The following is a 20,041-nucleotide window of genomic DNA, read 5'->3' as shown; positions in this document are numbered from 1 at the left end:
GGTTTAAAGATCCGTGGGAGCACAGGCGGACACACTTCACATGAGCCAAGGCCGTTTAAGCAGCCTAGCTCTGCTGGCCATTGAGAGGACAATAGTCAAGTCCCTGGAAAAGACGCCTTGTTGGTACGACAGGGTCACAGATCATTTTCTTAAAAAGGAACGGAGGGTAGAATTTACGTATAAATAAACCGACACATTTTATGATGTAGGCCGAAATTGAGCTTCCCGTCCTTGAAAGACCAGCATCCGCCACTGCTGTACATATAGCACTTGCCTAAAGTCATCCTTTCATTGTTGTTGTTTCTGCCCAAATGCTGGTCACTCCTGCCTGGCTCACCTCAGCTCTCAGCAGTCACACTCTTCTGAACCGACCTGTGGCTAATTTTATGAGGAGTATCTTGGGATTATGACCAAGAAATGACAAAATGGAGAGGCCTCGGGCCAGCTGCAGCGATACAAGACTCAAATCTTCCAGGGAGTCCCTGCAAAGCTCCCAGAAAAGGTGCTGTCATCCAATTATCACACATACCATTCTGAGAATAACTAACAGTACCGTAAGGTCTCAAAAAGACACAGCAGTCTTTTGTGAAACCAGCTCAGTCTTAAGGGGGTAGCAACAAAGATGTGCTTGCAGTGGGACTGATGCTTTGGAAATGTTTTGAGATGCTCCCAGAGGTTTTCTTGCTTACTCAAGTAATTCCCATCTTCCAGTTTTCTTGTGTCTGATGTCATTCTGAAAGCATCTTCTCTTTCAACAGACCCGGAAAGAAATGATAGATTAACTCTATATGAAGGAAGGCAGATGGAACTGACCTCACTCTCTTCCTCTGGCATGCTGCTGGCCTGTAGGGGTTAAGGTTTTCAGAAAAGAGCTAAATTTATGAGTGTCTCACACCAGTTAGGCCTACACACAGTGACCCTGCTGACCTGACAGAGGGTCATCATGTGAAACCCCACAGGGCATATGATCCACTCAATCATTGAGGTCACAGTGGACCTCTAACAACACTACCACATTCAGCGGGACTGAACCTCAGAGGAAATCCATAATAAGTCATTATCTTCTGATCTTTTAAAAAACTCTAAAACTGTGAACGGCTTTTTAGATCCCTTTCCTCTACTAGCACATTTCTAGTTGATTGATAGGGGTCAAATTGGTTTGAGTGATTTAAGAAACAAAGGGAATATTGATACTTTTAAAAAAGGTCCTGCTTGAGTATTTAACCTGATACAGAATCTATTTAAAATAAATGACAATATGTTCTGTCTTCTTTAGACAACAGACACTGAAACAGTGACCATGACAAATTAAATTTTTGTTAGGACATTTATCTCTGTATTGGACGGTTTATTTGGAAGTGTTCTCCATGGATTCTGTGGAATTTCACCTGAACTTTAAGTAGGACTGGACAATAACTCAATATCATTCATTCATTTTCTGTATCCAGTTCAGGGTCGCGGTGGGTCTAGAGCCTACCCGGAATCACTGGGCACAAGGAGGGAACATATCCTGGAGGGGGAACCAGTTCTTCACAGGGCGACACACACACTCACCCCTATGGACACTTTTGAGCCATCAATCCACTTACCAACGTGTGTTTCTGGTGCTGCGTGGAGCACCCGGAGGAAACCCATTCGGACACGGGGTGAACACACCAACCTCCTCACAGACAGTCACCCGGAGGAAACCCACGCAGACACAGGGAGAACACACCACACTCCTCACAGACAGTCACCCGGAGGAAACCCATGCAGACACAGGGAGAACACACCACACTCCTCACAGACAGTAACCCAGAGGAAACCCATGCAGACACAGGGAGAACACACCACACTCCTCACAGACAGTCACCCGGAGGAAACCCACGCAGACACAGGGAGAACACACCACACTCCTCACAGACAGTCACCCAGAGGAAATCCATGCAGACACAGGGAGAACACACCACACTCCTCACAGACAGTCACCCAGAGGAAACCCATGCAGACACAGGGAGAACACACCACACTCCTCACAGACAGTCACCCGGAGGAAACCCACGCAGACACAGGGAGAACACACCACACTCCTCACAGACAGTCACCCAGAGGAAACCCATGCAGACACAGGGAGAACACACCACACTCCTCACAGACAGTCACCCAGAGGAAACAGGGTTTCCAATTTTAAATTGACTTTTAAAATATTAATATCTTTATTGGAATATTATTGTAACGACCAAAATTTGAGAGATATATCATGATACAAATGTTGACCATATTGTCCAGCCCTATCTTTAAATTAAGGAAACCACTGCTAAGTTCTGGGTCCAGCTTGGAATGAACTGAACAAGCTTAGCAGTCTTAACAAAAACAAGACCATTCTTTTTTCAGGAATTTAACCTAAACCACAGACCAGATATAGTCTGATTCTCATAAAACCATTCCAAAACTATACAAACCACATACGATTAAAGGATGGAGAGGCACTGAAAGTTCTCTGGAGTGCATGTCTGGCAGTACACATTACTGAGGTACAATAATCCTGTCCAGTTAGTAAAGAAACTCTCCTGAGCAGTCTCTGAGGCTACTAAGTAGCTTGGCACTTCTCTGACCTCCAGCGTAGTGCATGCATTCACAGTCCGGAAATCTCTTCTCTTCAATGGAAGAACTTTTGGACACTTTTTTATTGCGATTGTAGCTGTCCAAATTCAACAGCAATACAATCTTCACTGTGGAGATGTACATGTGTGCATTCAAGATATTTCCACCTTCCTTTGTGGCATCCCTAGTTCTCTGAGTTCTCTTTTAACCATCTCCAATTTCGTAAGACACTGACAGCCATGTCAAAGCAGACAGATTACAGCTCAAAGACATCCTTTGTATCTTCTTGTAGGGGATCATGTTATTAATTACAAGCAAATTAAGCTTCCTCCTGGTGTAGCCTATCATCGACCCCATTTTCAGAGTTCAACAGCTTCTTTAACTCTTAAACGCAAACTAAACATCTGAAGTCTGTTTTCCTTTTCTCAGTGCAGTAGACACTGCTCTCTTACAAATCCCAGATGTAGACTGGGATCTAAACGCCTGTTGGGGCTTAAGGATGTTTGAAAAGTCCTCTTCTCTCATAGGGTGCCACTTGCTTAGTGATGATAAGTCAAAGAGAAGCACAAGGAGAAGCAGTTGACTGCTAGCCACAGGGGAATGTGATAGGGTTTTACATAGAGCACAAACTCAGCAAGAGCTCCTTCATGGCGTGCCAACTTCATCCTTCTTTTCTGACTTCATTACGTGCTAAAACCGCATGAATATGTCAGATGTCATCACCTGCTGCCACATGGAACGCCATTACGGGTAAATACACTGCAGTGGAATGCAGTAACAACAGTGTATTATCTAGGAATTCACGCATGACATCCTGCCTGACAGAATCTGGCCTGGTGTTTGGGGATCTCATGTCTATTTGTCATTGTCTATTAAGAGTTGGTTCCCCTGCCAAAATATGCTGTGGTTTTTAAGAACTGAGTTCTGTATTTTGTCCAAGATTCCTTCTGGTCAAGCAGTTTTTAGACACGTTTGTGGATGTAGATTTAACTCGGTATAATCACAGTTTCAAAATATTTTTTTTTCATAAAAAAAGAAGTATTCAACACTAGATAATGTAATTACAGCGCTGCCCTGGAATCGAGGGGGAAGGGGGAAGGGGGAAGGTGGACGTGGGTTCCTGCCCCTCTACTGACGTTACATAGTACAGTTTCTGCAGTGCTGAGCCAGGAGCAGCAAAGACAATGGCTCTATTCTCCGTATCACAAGCTCAGCAGAGCCCCACAATGACTTTAAAGCTGTAATTTTAAGATGAAATTACTACCTAGTGTTCTTTTAATGGTGCAAAAATAAGGTCAAACATCACCAAATTGCTTTACACACTCTGAGTCACATACCAGCTGATCCACAGAGTGAGTCAAATGAGTTCACAGAATGTGTGCAGACCTTTATCCAGGTTTCCAGAGTTCTCCAGGGACACCACAGACATGCAGTGACATTATTAAAAAAACATTAGTTGCAGCTATGATTCCAAGTAAACAATCTTCCATCCACACATTAACAACAGTGTGAAGGCACTTAATTTTCCCTTGGAGGTTGACCCCATTGTTCCAGTTTGGATCTTCTCATGTCTTTTCACAGGCTAGTTTAAGCCTGGGCTACCCACTGCTCCACAGAACCACTACAATGAGTTTATGTGTACTCTTAACTCCACCCCCAAATTTGACCTCAATCAGTGGGACTTTTTCACTGGCAAATGCTGAACCAATCACACTCCATGCTCAAAAGAGGATAAACCACTCGATGTCAATCAGAGAGGGGTGTAAGCAGTACGCTATTCATAAGCTAATTACTTCCCAAAGTGCAGAGGGCGAGACATTATGCAAAGGTCTCCACATTTTAGACCCGCTATCAGTCACAAAGCCAGACAATCACAGCAGGTTTTGACATAGTGGAGAAAAGCCAAGTGGAGCTGATGTTCCCTTTACGACTTCAAATGCATGGACGGTCATTTTAGAGGCAGGGGGCTGACCACATGTGGAAACTTACGAATGGTCTTAATTTAAGCTTTAGTGCCTTTTCAGTCCATATAAAGGACACAGGGGAGAGCAGGGGGCTTAACAAGTTAACCATTTACTTGTCTCACAGACAGTTCAGTTTGGTCATTCCCATTTTATAGATGTTGTCTGCATGTTAAAGTCTAACGCAAATCTAAAGAACATCTGGGAGTCACCACTTTTGAAAAAAAAAGGGCAGAATTGTGCAACAATTGTATTCATCTAGTTTAATGCTAAGTTCTCAGTCAAAGAAAATGAAGAAAAACCAAGAGACTATGAGCACACCCTTCCGCAAAAGACTGGAATCTTGTAACTGGCCTATTCCAAACCAGCTGTCGTTATCTTCCACGCTAAAGTATTGATAAAGCCGTCTGCTTGATCCTCTGACTCTCCACAGGAGCCCCTCAGACACCCTGCCAGCACAGGAAGTCCCTCACACATCAAACGTGACGACTGCAGGGCTGCAATTTCAACACCTACTTCACGTGTCTGTCTCTGCAGCAATCTGTTTACTCCCTTCTGCGAGACACTACACACACAGTTGAAAGAAGCTATGTGGCAAAACAGTCCATTTAGCCAGTCCCTTTATAGTGGAAGACTGCACATGGTCAAAAAAAATAAATAAGCTCGCTTTGTGCAGGCACCTGTTACCACAGTGTGAAAAGCTATGCTGATTCATGTAAGAATAGTGGTACAATGATCTCATCTAAAAGGTTTGTTGAGAATATAAATGTTATAGACTGGAGCTGTTTGTGGCTGTTTCCCATAGTTTTCACAGTAAGGCAAAGTCATATCATGAGAGTTTTATGTCAATATTTATATGATATAATAATTATTATAATATTTATAACATATATGTTTATATGCATGCAGCCATCTTGGATTCTGAACATGGGTTTGTAAATCTCCCCTGATCTTCAGAGTAGGAAAACCAAATTGTGCGGCATTCCAGGTGAAATTTCCTACTTGGAACTTTATGGATTCGTTCTCGAGAAAACCCACAAAAATCTCCATTTCCTGGGATACGATGTAACATTGCTCCACATTTAATTTCAGACGGGATAAATATAACCTGGGACCATTTTTACTGCCCGGTTTACAGTAGGTAAATGACTCAGGAATCTTTCCTGAAACTGGAGCAGGCACTCTGGAAAAATGACTGAAATGGTCTATTCGATTATTATTATTATTATTATTAATTATTATTCTACCAACACTAATGTATGTCCAATATTTTTTTATTAAATACTTATAATGGGGCGGCACGGTTGCGCAGCAGGTAGTGTCGCAGTCACACAGCTCCAGGGGCCTGGAGGTTGTGGGTTCGATTCCTGCTCCGGGTGATTGTCTGTGAGGAGTGTGGTGTGTTCTCTCTGTGTCCACGTGGGTTTCCTCCGGGTGCTCGGGTTTCCTCTGGGTGCTCCAGTTTCCTCCCACAGTCCAAAAACACACGTTGGTAGGTGGATTGGTGACTCCAAAGTGTCCGTAGGTGTGAGTGAATGTGTGTGTGTCTGTGTAGCCCTGTGAAGGACTGGCGCCCCCTCCAGGGTGTATTCCTGCCTTGCGCCCAGTGATTCCAAATAGGCTCTGAACCCACCGCGACCCTGAATTGGATAAGCGGTTACAGATAATGAATGAATGAATGAATATTTATAATGTCTACCAATGCCCCTATGTATGTTAAATTAATACAATTATGAGTACAATACCAGTGTACCAAAATACCAAATTATGCCCTTTTTGGTTTTCACGAAAAAAAAACCCTAGATCTATGGTAGGGAACTGTTCTTTTTAAAATGTAATGGGACCGCTACGTATGTCCAAAATAATACCTTCAGACAATTGGTAAAATTGACTGTCGCCTTTTTTATTTTGGGGTGGTGGTGGGGGGAGGGTGTCAGGAATTTCCTGTCGTGTGTGGATATAACAAAAGAAACAACATCCTCCATTACGAGCACTCTGCTGAACTGGCTACTGTTCCACAAGTGCAGCAGATAAAATTCTTAGCTTTCAGGCACTTGGCAAAAAAAGGCCCACACCAGACAGGAGGAAACTCATATTCTCTCATAAGGAAACACATTTCAAGCCAGCTACATCAATACAGGGAAGGATGTGCCAAGATACTGTGCTGATATTTTGAATAGCCTTATCTGATTCAAATGCAGGAGCTGAAGAACGTTATCACTGAAGATAATGAGCCATGAACCCCAAACAGATCATTAAAACCACACTACAGTCTCTATCTCTCTCTAGAATGAAAGAAGTGTTACGTTGTAATGAGGGATCATAAAGTCTCAAGTCTCAATCTCTAGGAAAAGTCAAGACAAACTTGTTTTACTGTAAAACATTTGAATGTACTAAACTAATGTACTAATGTACTAAACATTTTTTAATAATTCGTACCCACTCATGATGAACGTCCAGATTTTATGATGCAATCGGAAACCCAGTGCATGTAATTATGAGCTGAATCTACTCACCATACTGACAGCTGGGTCCGTTGAAGCCAGGAGGGCAATCACAAAGCTGTGAAGATCCTTCTCTGCATTGGCCTCCATTAAAACAGACACCATAGCTGCAGACCGCTACAGGAAAGAATAAACAAAAGCCAGAGATGAGAAAACACCTGGCAGCTGTCACATGATGTAATCGGGTCCAATGTGAGTCACTCGGGCCTCATTCTCTCAACGTGTGATCATCAACCGTTTCCACACCTGACGCAGTCGGACTCTGGATGTCTGTCTGCTTCATCAGGAACCCTCAAGCCTCCTCACTACAGAGAAAACACTGCTGCTGTTTCTGCACTTTGTTTCCTTTGACTTTCTTGTTTCTAATGCCAGTGGATTTTAATATACCGCACACTGACACATTAATAACATTCAGCTAATGGTCATTTTGGCAGGAAATTAAATAACGTTAAGTGGTCTTGGATTTTGGCACAGTCCTGCATGTTCTATAAGTTGCGATTGTGTGGTTTACTCGAGGGGTTTACCTTGAGCAGGACGTACAGGCTGTGTCATGTTCCGAAACTTAATCTTAAGCTTAGTTAGAGGGGAATTTCTGATTTGGATACAACAGATAGAGCACAGTATCCAGATGATCACCTGCTTTCTTACTGGGTTAATACAAAGTTTATCATTAGGTACCTATCTTGCCTTCTTGACACTTGTGCTGTAACCAGACCTAACAAACACTTTTGATATTCAGTGGCTCTTGAGCAAAATGAATTCCATCAGACGTCACATTCCATAAACTCATATCACTCAAACTAAAGGGCTCCTGCATATATCAGCGTGTACGTATACCAGGTGTATCTGCGTGAGCTTGGGGGGTTGTGCCTATGAAAAGAACCGCATAACATATCGCTTGCCAAGTTATCATAATACTCCTAGTACTTATAAAAAGCCATTGTAAGACCAGCATGATAGAAGATCAAAAGATATTTATCTTATGCAATAACCTTATTCTTCTATTTCATAGGTTTGAGTCTTATTTCTGGTAAATTTAATTGAACCATAGCAAGTATTTTTTACACTACACAAAGTTTTTGAGTGTGTGTGTGTGTGTGTGTGTGTGTACAATTTTGGACTTGATCAATTACACATTTGTATCAGATTAATTAGTTTTACCAAGCAATATCTGATTTACAATTTTCTGCAATTTGTTTTAGACCTGGTATTGGAGTGATGACATTTCCCAGTTGAGATGTTGACGTAAGCCAAAAGCAGTGAAAGAATGTGGGCTGGTCTTTAAACAGATTGTGATATCCAGTGATTCACAATTCCACCTCACTTTTTACGCGCAGCAAAGTGCAGCTCAGACTGAGATCTAATGGATCAGGTGCGGCGCATGACAAATAAGAGGCATGACATTTTGGCTGAAGCACAAACAGGGAAGGTGTGTTCCCCATAATCTCCTTCGGTATGCCATGCTTCTGTCCAAGAATTCTTACAGCCATTGCTAAGGAGAGGAGGGAAGAGCAGTTTTCAGCTTATACAAAGCTACTCTGTACAGATTTTATCAGCCAGTGCTGACGATAATTCTCAAAACTGCTAGAGATACAGAGGGTTACCAATTAATGAAAACATACTTGAAACTGAGTTGAAATACACAATGGAAGCAGTACCAGACAGATGAAGAGGTTAGCATTCGCAACACTGGCTGGTGTTTCAGTAGAAACAGTGACAAAGGTGAGTACTGCATTTAAATCTGTGGGCAGGACATAAATAAGTAAGTAGGTTGTGATCAAAATCCAACATTCAGTGACCATTATATAGAATGACAGATGTCCATCTGTGTCCTGTTATTCTATCCATCCATTCATTCATTATCTGTAACCGCTTATCCAGTTCAGGGTCACGGTGTGTCCAGAGCCTACCTGGAATTGCTGGGCACAAGCCGGAAATACACCCTGGAGGGGGTGCCAGTCCTTCACAGGGCAACACACACATTCACTCACACCTACGAACACTTTTCGCCAATCAACCTACCAATGTGTGTTTTTGGACTGTGGGGGGAAACCGGAGCACATACCACACTCCTCACAGACAGTGACCTGGAGGAAACCCACGCAGACACAGGGAGAACACACCACCCTCCTCACAGACAGTCACCCGGAGGAAACCCACGCAGACACAGGGAGAACACAACACACTCCTCACAGACAGTCACCCGGAGGAAACCCACGCAGACACAAGGAGAACACACCACACTCCTCACAGACAGTCACCCGGAGGAAACCCACGCAGACACAGAGAGAACACACCACACTCCTCACAGACAGTCACCCGGAGGAAACCCACGCAGACACAGGGAGAACACACCACACTCCTCTCAGACAGTCACCTAGAGGAAACCCACGCAGACACAAGGAGAACACACCACACTCCTCACAGATAGTCACCCGGAAAAAACCCACGCAGACACAGGGAGAACACACCACACTCCTCACAGACAGTCACCTGGAGGAAACCCAAGCAGACACAGGGAGAACACACCACACTCCTCACAGACAGTCACCTGGAGGAAACCCAAGCAGACACAGGGAGAACACACCACACTCCTCACAGACAGTCACCCAGAGCTGGACTCAACCTCCAGGTCCCTGGAGCTGTGTGACTGCGACACTACCTGCTGCGCCACCATGCCGCCCCGTCCTGTGATTCTATTTCAAATATAATAACAAGAAAAAGATAAGCAAAAAAAGCAAAACAAAACAAAAGAGCCATTGGGTCCATCTAATGTTGCCAAAGACAACAAGGAAGAGCACACAAAGCTTGGAATGTAAGAAATATGAGCTTGTCAACAGGGACCAGCGCAATTAAAACACTTTGTCAGAAAGCAATGAGGCAGATTCACAGTGAATTTTAAACAATGCAGGTGTCAGTCATCTTCCATCTTCATCACTGATAAGAGCTCAAACACCTGCCCAGTAACTCAGTTACAGTAGAGTATGGTCCTAGTTAATGTTTCTCAAAACAATGACTTCGTGTCATGTTCTCCTTTGGGACGACAGTTGTGATAATTCATAAAAGCATTTTCCTATGAAGTGCAGGTTTCCTTATTTATTTCTTTTGCATTGAACTTGTTTTAAAAAAAAAAACCCAGGATTCTTTAAACCTTTGGCCTAGAGTATATTTAAGACAACACCAGCTTTTCAAAACTGTCTATAGAGTACATCTAGATAACATAATTTGAATTTAATTGTGTCCAAACCAACAGGACCATGACATCACCCGCAGCTGCGAGTGTCCTTAACAAGCCATCCCATCTTTCCTGTGTTGAGAATCAGCCATGGGCTTCAGCTCCAGACAGGAAGACCAGACCCCCTTCTCCAAACCTCACTGCAGAAAAAGGTTAAGGAAGAATGGGAAAGCTAATGTTCTGTCTATCCTTCCACATGAGGTGGGAAACATGTAGCCTTCTGGCAGATCTGAGCAGAGCAGTCAGAGGGGCTCCTGCTCAACATCAACGAATAATCTGCCTTGAAATGATTTGCAAACTGCATGCGCTGGAGGTGAGACTCTGTCGGGTTGGGTGATTTCTCACTGTCTCCCAACAGAGGCACCTTGACTGAGTGGATTAGGAGCGTCCTCTGACCTAAGTGTCAGTCAGTCTCTGAAGGGCTGACTTGTAAACAAAGAACTTCAAAGTCAAGTCTTTGTAAATCTACTTACAACAGTAATAACCACTTTAAAACCAGTTTAACAAAAACACTTCTAAATTTTATGAATGATAGTGATCTGCAAATATAACGCTGGTGTGCAAAGCTTGCCTCCTTAGTTTTATAGCTGACAGCCACCAATTAGCATTATGCAACCTTCATGTTTAAATCAAGGGCGACACGGTGGTGCAGCAGGTAGTGTCACAGTCACACAGCTCCAGGGACCTGGAGGTTGTGGGTTCGATTCTTGCTCCGGGTGACTGTCTGTGTGGTGTGTTCTCCCTGTGTCTGCGTGGGTTTCCTCCGGGTGACTGTCTGTGAGGAGTGTGGTGTGTTCTCTCTGTATCTGCGTGGGTTTCCTCCGGGTGACTGTTTGTGAGGAGTGTGGTGTGTTCTCCCTGTGTCCGCGTGGGTTTCCTCCGGGTGACTGTTTGTGAGGAGTGTGGTGTGTTCTCCCTGTGTCTGCGTGGGTTTCCTCCGGGTGCTCTGGTTTCCTCCCACCAAAAACACACGTTGGTAGGTGGATTGGCGACTCAAAAGTGTCCATAGGTATGTGTGTGTTTGTTGCCCTGTGAAGGACTGGCGCCCCCTCCAGGGTGTATTCCTGCCTTGCGCCCAATGATTCCAGGTAGGCTCTGGACCCACGGCGACCCTGAACTGGATAAGGGTTACAGATAATGAATGAATGTTTAAATCAACACACACTTACCTCAAACCCGACTGTCTTGGCGTGAATTTTCAAATCATGTAGACTTCAAGTAGACTTACTTATGTACTTATGACTCACATTTTTCAAAATGTGAATGTTCTACGTCTGTAGAACTGTGGTACACGCTATACAAGCTGTGGTATGTCAAATGACCACAAGGCAACAAACACACACATTCACTCACACACACACACCTATGGACACTTTTGAGTCGCCAATCCACCTACCAACGTGTGTTTTTGGTGGGAGGAAACCAGAGCACCCGGAGGAAACCCACGCAGACACAGGGAGAACACACCACACTCCTCACAAACAGTCACCCGGAGGAAACCCACGCAGACACAGGGAGAACACACCACACTCCTCACAGACAGTCACCTGGAGGAAACCCACGCAGACACAGAGAGAACACACCACACTCCTCACAGTTTAACTAGATTTTAACTAGATTTTCAGTTTAACGTTTTGATTATTTCGTCATGCATATATTGTCTAAAGCTCGATAAAAGTGCACAACACTATTATTTATTTCAACATGTTCTAGGCTGTATCTATATCTGCTGTTTCCATATCTCCACTGAAAAGTATACGAGCACTGGGCATAGTGGCATTTCCAATTAACTAAATGACCCTCAAATTTTAAAAAAAGCAACAATGTGACATTTTGAGAAAGGAAGTGGGTGCACTAAAAAAAACACAGAACAGACCTCGAAACAATGGGTCACTAAATTGTCACGTCTAACTCAGGGAGAAATCATGTGGCCTTTGTGACCTGCACTGCTGTCTGTAAGGACCTGCCTCTTCCTGACCCGAAGACCACCCAGTGAAGCCCACCAGACAGTTCCATTCCAGCTCCTGCATCCACGTGGACTCCTGTCAAACAAAGGAACCGTTCCCATTCACCAGTTAACAGGAGCAGAAAACGAGAGCAGTGGAGGCACTGGTTCAGGACTCAGAAACATTTCCATGCGCCTTGTCACTCTCAATCAAAGTTACTGGGTGTAATTCATGTCCGATGTCCCTGATCAGGTTTGGGTATTTTCAGTCAATGAGGTCCCTCAGAAAGAGGCTCTTGAGGTTGAGGAGAACAGAAATGTTGTTTAAGGGGAAGGGGAAGTCTTCATAAGCATCTTTAAGAGTTCATAAGGGCACTTAGCAAGAAGAGTCAACGAGTCTTTTAGGCAACTGGTGCACTTGAAAGACAGAGAAAGAAGTGTTCTGCAGGCACACTTGGAAGCGTGCTAGCCAAAAGGACCATTGGCGTGTAGTTAAAGGTTTGTTTACTAGGTACTTAACGGAGACCTGGGAGCTTATTTCTGAAGGTTCTGGTCCTGGACATCCTCGTCTCTTTTGTCCTTTTGACTTTTCATGAGTGGGCTCTATTAATCCGGTGTTAAGCTACGTTTGGCTTGAACTCTGGAATTTAATGGACCTGACTCTTTAATATAGGGTCTATTTCCATATTCCATCCACCATTCTCTTGGAATAAAATAATTTCTAAATATTTTTCATTCATTCATTATCTATAACCCTTATCCAGTTCAGGGTCGCGGTGGGTCCAGAGCCTACCTGGAATCATTGGGCGCAAGGAATACACCCTGGAGGGGGCACCAGTCCTTCACAGGGCAACACACACACATTCACTCACACACTCACACCTACGGACACTTTTGAGTCGCCAATCCACCTACCAACATGTGTTTTTGGACTGTGGGAGGAAACCGGAGCACCCGAAGAAACCCATGCAGACACAGGGAGAACACACCACACTCCTCACAGACAGTCACCAGGAGGAAACCCACACAGACACAGGGAGAACACACCACACTCCTCACAGACAGTCACCTGGAAGAAACCCACGCAGACACAGGGAGAACACACCACACACTTCACAGACAGTCACCCGGAGGAAACCCACACAGACACAGAGAGAACACACCACACTCCTCACAGACAGTCACCCGGAGGAAACCCACACAGACACAGAGAGAACACACCACACTCCTCACAGACAGTCACCCGGATGAAACCCACACAAACACAGAGAGAACACTCCACACTCCTCACAGACAGTCACCCGGAGGAAACCCACGCAGACACAGAGAGAACACACCACACTCCTCACAGACAGTCACCCGGAGTGGGAATCGAACCCACAACCTCCAGGTCCCTGGAGCTGTGTGACTGTGACACTACCTGCTGCACCACTGTGCTTGGGTATATATTTTATTTTGCTTGGGTCACAATTTACCAAGCAAACAATAACCCAGCAAACAGAAAAATACGACTGAACTCTTGTTGAAGGGACATATAGTAAAGACTCACTCTTTCTGTATGTTAATCTTGATGATATTCGGGGCTGGCCAACGCACAAATTGTGAAACAAGACAACTCCGTCTTTTTGATATTTAATAAAATAAAAAGAAAAAAGAGTCGTTCTGATATTATATTATAATGCTACTCCTTATGTAAAGTGCAAACATATTAAAATTATGACATTATTATAATGAAGCATTGTGGGAAACTGAATTTATTTTTCCCATAGTCAACTGAGATCTAAATTCTGATCTAAACAAGGCTTCATTTCCACATGCTGTTCAATTTTATAACAGCTAGTATAGAGACATACATAACACAACAGAAATACAGAGAGTGAGGGAGAAGAACGTCATCTGGGAAAGGCCTTAAATGCACTAATACTTGTCTTTTATCACCATCTTCAGCTGAATAATGACGGTCATTAGGCTAATTAGCGTATTCTGGCGTTTAGAGCTCTAAAGTAGAGTAAATTCTCATGACGGCATTCTCTCTCTCTCTCTCAGAGCCATGCTGTAATTCCCTGGGGATTGATCCATCACTGGGAGATAGCAGCTCCCAGGAGACACCCTTTCTCCCAGGGGCCTCCTTTTGCACATCTTTTATCACTCCTTCAGGTTATAACAGCTCCTCCAAAAGCATGAACGTCCCTTGTGAGAGTGACATTCAGGCCCGCAGATTGAATCGTACCAAATGAAATCGTGTGGATAGAGAGTCTCTAGGTGTGCAGCCAATGAGTGTGTGGGGGCAGCCTTTTGAGCCTTCAATTTCTCTCTGCTTTATCCTTGTTCAGTGGCTTAGAGAAAAGAGTGATTAGCTTGTCCACGTTTTTCAGAGTGTGCCCAGGTCTTGAGTTACAAAGATAAAAGCCCCTGCGTACACCGGCACCACCGCTTAAAGACAGCAGACGCTGTCACAGAAAGGAAAAGCTAAACCCAGAGACTTAGGACCGAGGTACTCAGCAACACGCAGGAATGTGTGTCGACAGACTGTTTGAGCGAGTTTAAAAACAAATCCGTGCTGGGTTGAGCGGGCAGCCTAATTCTTGCCAGTATAATGAGTAGTGTAACCTTCACCGATGGACAAAGAGGCCTTTGAGTGTAGTGTGGGCTCTGGTAATGAAACTCTAGTGAAAATCACAACCTGGGGGATCGACTGCAGCAACCCTTCTGTCAGTCTTGGAGTACCATGAAAGATCTCGAGCCCAGGCAGTGCCCTGGATCTAGCTAGGGATTCTAGCTTTGTTTACACTGCAATTCAAGCTACATTCAGAAGGGAAGGTAGTTCCAAGAGTGGACTTTGTCTGTGGAAAAGGAGCTGGGGTGAGGTGTACCACTAGGTACGGCTAGAAATGGATCAAAATAGGCTTGACATCATACCGGAATTTCTGCTTTTTAATACCAGTAATAAGCGTAGTATCACACTGTCAAATGATACTACAGCACTTCTCAGTGTTTGAATATAAAATGTTCACAGAACTCTACACAGAACCCTTTTAAGAGCAGCCTTGACATGAACCGTGGGATACTGGTGGGTTCTGAGTGCTTTACTGTAAGGCAGAGTAGATTTAGGTAGGGGCTTCTCCTCTTACGCCAAAGATCACTTCAAAGGCATCAGCTGAGCCCTTTAGCTAGGAGAGCAGGGTATACCTGCCAGGGTTGAGGATGAGGAGGCTGCTCTTCGTCAGGGGCACTGGCAGAGGTATGCAGGCTACAGCCAATGAGCCCAACCACTGTTAAATCCTATCAAAGGATTCCAGCTCGGTCCACAAGATGCACGGCTAAACTCCTACAAGGCTCCGGACTGCCAAGCTATTTGGGTTCTGCTCTCGTTAGCAGGACAATGCAAGCTAGTGGACCTGTAAAATTCTCCCACCCAAGCCAAACAGGAGGAAAGGAGGAGACACTTCACCCCCAGCCTCTCAAACAAGTGGTTCTCCTTCAATTATTTTATGATCGTACATGCTCCTGCTTAGTGTCGTGTCCTGGGTATTTCTGACTGCAAAAAAAGCGCAGTACAGTAGGAAAAAATGAAAGAAACACAGAGCGTCTGTCCACATTATATATGAAAAAAGTCCAATGCCTTGGACTGTTCAGAAGGGATGTGTGTGCCACAGATACTCAAGCACATTTTTAATTTAATTTCCCTCCATCGTTGTCACAAGTCTGTGGACCTGGTCACTGCAACACCCTTGATTAAGTACAGCAGCTTAATCTACAGTTCAAAATATTACAGGAAATACTACAGACACCGACTAAGAACAATGCAGTAGCAGCACATCAAGGGATTACAGCAAGTCTGACACTAAGCATTTTACAAGTTCCACAGCAGTAAAATACACAAAAGCAACCATGACCACTTTCTGTGAGTGCTTCAGCAGTTATCGGTCATAATTAGCATGATTTAACATTTTATGGTGCATACATAATGCCTTTCAGATGTCCGAAGAATGTCATTAATGTGCTTTCACAGACACATCTACTGGATAATACATTTCACATCATCTAGTGCCCTTCTTGGACAGCAGAAAACAAACTTCCACTGTAAACCTTAAGTGGTCACATATGACCATGTGTCTCTTAATTATCCCTGTGAGATCAGTCAAGTAAAATGATGTTATATGCATTATTTATACATGTACGTATATATACTTTATACAGTATTGTACTGCAAGAAATATTGGAGCGACAACATACAGTCTAAACTACTTATGATCAAACTGTCAGCGGGAGCCATGAGGGGACAACCATTATGAAATAAAGTGGCACTTACGATAGAGACATCCAGCTTCCCCATTGAGCTGTGACCATCCAGGGCAGCACTTATGCACTGTCTGGTAATCCTGCCGATACACTTGTCTGTATGCAGTATAATACGCTGTCCTGCAACAAAAAGCACATATCCTTTAGTATATTCAACCAAGCACATTCAACATAGCTGTTGTCTGTCTATCCCCCTTGCGACTCTCTCTCTGAGTATTGTGATTTAAGACACTAACTAGGAGCTGATTATGGGCTTAACATGTAAAAGGGCCTTCAACACCAGCCTCAGGTTGTGTTTGTGGTTAGGCAGCAAGTGGGAAACTTGGCCCATGACTAATGTTTGTGGATGAGCTTCGATGTGTAACAGGCACAAAACACAAACAGAGTGTAATTAGCGTCGCGTCTTTTTGGCCCTTCACCCTTTTATGTCGCTCGCTCAAAAGCATGAGACCCAGGCCTGAGCAGACAGCCCTGTAGTTTTGAGCCTTTGGAGGCTGGCTACATTACACTGTGCTCACATCTCTTTGTTTATGGGGTCTAATTGCAGGCCTGGTGGCTTCTAAAAGCAAGGATTAGTTCTCAAGTATGCTGAGTACACAGAGAAAGCGGGCCTGTGCAAGGCACTGGAGAACTTCCCTAAGTTCAGGATGGGGGTGGGGGGAGGTCATGGGGATGCAGAGTGAGCTCAGGCCTCCTGCCTTATGGGTATGCTTGGATCTACTGGAGATGCCTGTCAAATTGCAGCTTTCTGGAAGAATGTGGCTACACCTTGCACTTTTGGGGCATAAGGAAAGATCAAAAGGCGCTGATTACAAAGGACGCATGAATAAAGGACCGAAACAGAAACGTTTAAGTGATGGGGGACAGACTGTGTAGTTTTGAATGGATTATTTACAAAAAGCCTGCATCTCTGTGGATGAGGTGTTACATGTCAAGTTTAAGTCTACAATCTACTGAGAGCCTCCAGAGAAATTACATTTAAAATTCAAATTTAAGGCCAATAAATAAGGATATGGAAATAAATGGAAAGCTGTCCTTAAAGACGGTAAATTAAATGTATGTGTAGGCCATTATTTATTCAGATAATTGAACATGTTAATAGATCAGTAAAACATAAGTAATAACTCAACTCATCAGAGTCAAGCGGCTGCATCTGAAGGTGTGTGTGAATGTACGGACTGATGGATGTTATAGTTGGTCCCACCTCCTCTCATAGCCCATGCACCAAGTCTGTCCCTGACATCCTTGCTTCCAAACCTTGACCATACGGGTAAATGCCTGAACGCAGGGCTGCATTTGAGCCACCAGTTTCACTTCCCGCTCTGTGCACACATTCGGCCTGCAACAAAACACATGAACAGACAGTGCGTCAGAGGTTTGTCACTGACAGGATCAATATATCATAACTAGTCCAGGAGGGTTTGTTTTCATCTTTCACTGCTGGTACATCTAAGAACCTTTAATATGAGTCAGTCAAAGTGTGCCCTGCAGATAACAATGCTCTGTGAGATCATACCTGCTGTAAAGGTTCATTTTCTTAGTCACTTAGTCATAGAGGTGCGTGGTCCAGATTGGGCAATGTTTATAAGAACCAAGATGATGGATTTCAGATCACAGAGGATTTTTTTTTAAATCTCTGCTGAATGGTTAGCGTAAAATCGGTTATCACATACAATAATCTTGGTGTGTGTCCCTCTATTTAGTGTCACACCTATTATAGGTGTGTGAAACTAAATACAGGGAGATGCACTTAAGCTTCAGTACCTTGCCGTTGACTTCTGTTTTATGTGTGTGTGTGTGTGTGTTTAAAGACAACAGGGTTCTTGCTGTATGCCACAGAGAGAGCAGATAGAGATTAGGATGAAAACCCTTAGATAAGTAGTTTAAAGAAGGACAAACAGATGTTTCGAAATTTCAGCAAATGTAAACAGCTATACTGAAGAAAACAATGTTTACATCTTAACCATCAAGATCCCCGGTCACCACCATGATGAGCTGGTTTCTTGAAGTTAAATTCCCATTCATCAGAATGCACAATTGCTAAATTAAAAAGCTCATTCACATCAATCACTGTGTCAATCCAGAACACAAAGCATCCATTACATGTGACTCTTCTTTCACTCTCAAAAGTGTATTTTGTGTATTAATTATATGCAAGAAAACGGCTGTAGCTACTTAGACACTACAAACGTTATTTTCTTCAAATAAAATATGTGGAACGGAGGTGACGTTTCTGCTCCACCTTAAATGATACAACAGTTACAGTCTGGAGCAAATAAATACTGCAGCATTTAAGGGGGAAACCTAATATCTTTAGAGTCAAAACAGACTTGCAAGTATTTTTCCAGTCAAAGTTAATTCATGAAGAGTTTTGTTGAGCTCAATTTCAGGGGTCACGTAGTGGAAATCACCTACAACAAATTCTTGTAGGGCAGCCTTTATTTATTGTAAAAACTTACTCTAACAACCGAATCATTCATTAATCACCAATGATACTGAACCATTAGTTTCCCCTGAAACAAGAAAAAAGACAATGACTCACATGTAAGGCAAGAGATCCCTTCCATAGCGAGAAGTGGCGTAAATGCCTTTAATTAGGAGAATCAGTAAAGGGGTGAAGAGAATATCCATCTTGTGAAGTCGCTGGACACGACCTTATAAAGTTCACCGCTAAAAAGAGCGACGTTAAAATCTCTAAAAGGAAAAAGTAATGGGCTCCATGCTGCAGCGTCCCAAAGGCAGTGTGGAAGGAGCTGAGGAGCGGAGCGGACTTCACGAGTGAAGATGAATGGGGAGGGAACCAAGACACACTCAATCACAAAGAGAGGACTAAATGTCAACTAACAAACACACACTGCTCAAACCCACGAAAAAACATCACCTAAAAATCATCTCAGAGACCAAGTTTCACACCAGAAAAGCTGTATAACGCCTAAATGACCTTACCTGAGAACACGTACCAAGTAAAAACACAAACCAAATGTCACCTCTGGCAAAGACATTTGAAACAATATTTTAAAGACCAAAGTTAATCGTTCAAAATAAAACGTTAAAATCACGCCAGAGACCTAATATTACCTCAGAAGTTTATTCATTTTTTAATCTACCTACAACACAAACATGCCTAAGACAATCAATTCAGAGACATGACTCAAAAATACCTCAAGACAGAAACAATGGCATTGTGAACACTATTAATATGTCTTAAACTTCAGTAATATTTTGGATTTCATGCGCCTTTAGGGGGATTTCACAAACAATTTACCATTTAGCACAAATTAATGTTTGGTCACAGCCTGGTCTATTAATAGATTTAAAAGGAATGTCTTTAAGAGATTTTAAATCCCTTTATAATTAATCACCTTTTTACGAGAAAACCCATCTACAGCAAATTCAAATGAACCTAATGTGGTACATACATATTTACATTTGTTTAAAGTGGTGGAGACAGTCACTTTGCGAGGTATTTCAAGAGCCTCACACATGCTGAAAATTAAGGTTACACTCGAGG

The 20,041-nt window shown here is 43.3% G+C and overlaps 1 protein-coding gene across 1 annotated transcript in view; it reads right to left on the bottom strand.

Annotated features, from left to right (window-relative positions):
- Positions 1-19,161, bottom strand: part of megf6b (multiple EGF-like-domains 6b) — a 62,245-nt gene extending 43,084 nt beyond the window's left edge. The window contains exons 1-4 of the mRNA XM_066672319.1: positions 19,073-19,161; positions 17,735-17,869; positions 16,541-16,650; positions 7,061-7,165 (exon numbers count right to left, since the gene is read on the bottom strand). Of these exons, the coding sequence (XP_066528416.1) occupies positions 7,061-7,165; positions 16,541-16,650; positions 17,735-17,869; positions 19,073-19,161 (439 nt within the window). The remainder of the gene's footprint in view (positions 1-7,060; positions 7,166-16,540; positions 16,651-17,734; positions 17,870-19,072) is intronic.
- Positions 19,162-20,041: the final 880 nt, after the last annotated feature.

The sequence above is a fragment of the Hoplias malabaricus genome, chromosome 5, assembly GCF_029633855.1.
Source record: "Hoplias malabaricus isolate fHopMal1 chromosome 5, fHopMal1.hap1, whole genome shotgun sequence".
NCBI classification, from domain to species: domain Eukaryota; kingdom Metazoa; phylum Chordata; class Actinopteri; order Characiformes; family Erythrinidae; genus Hoplias; species Hoplias malabaricus.
The sequence above is the reverse complement of the archived record's forward strand: the minus strand, read 5'-3'. Positions and strand labels throughout refer to the sequence as shown.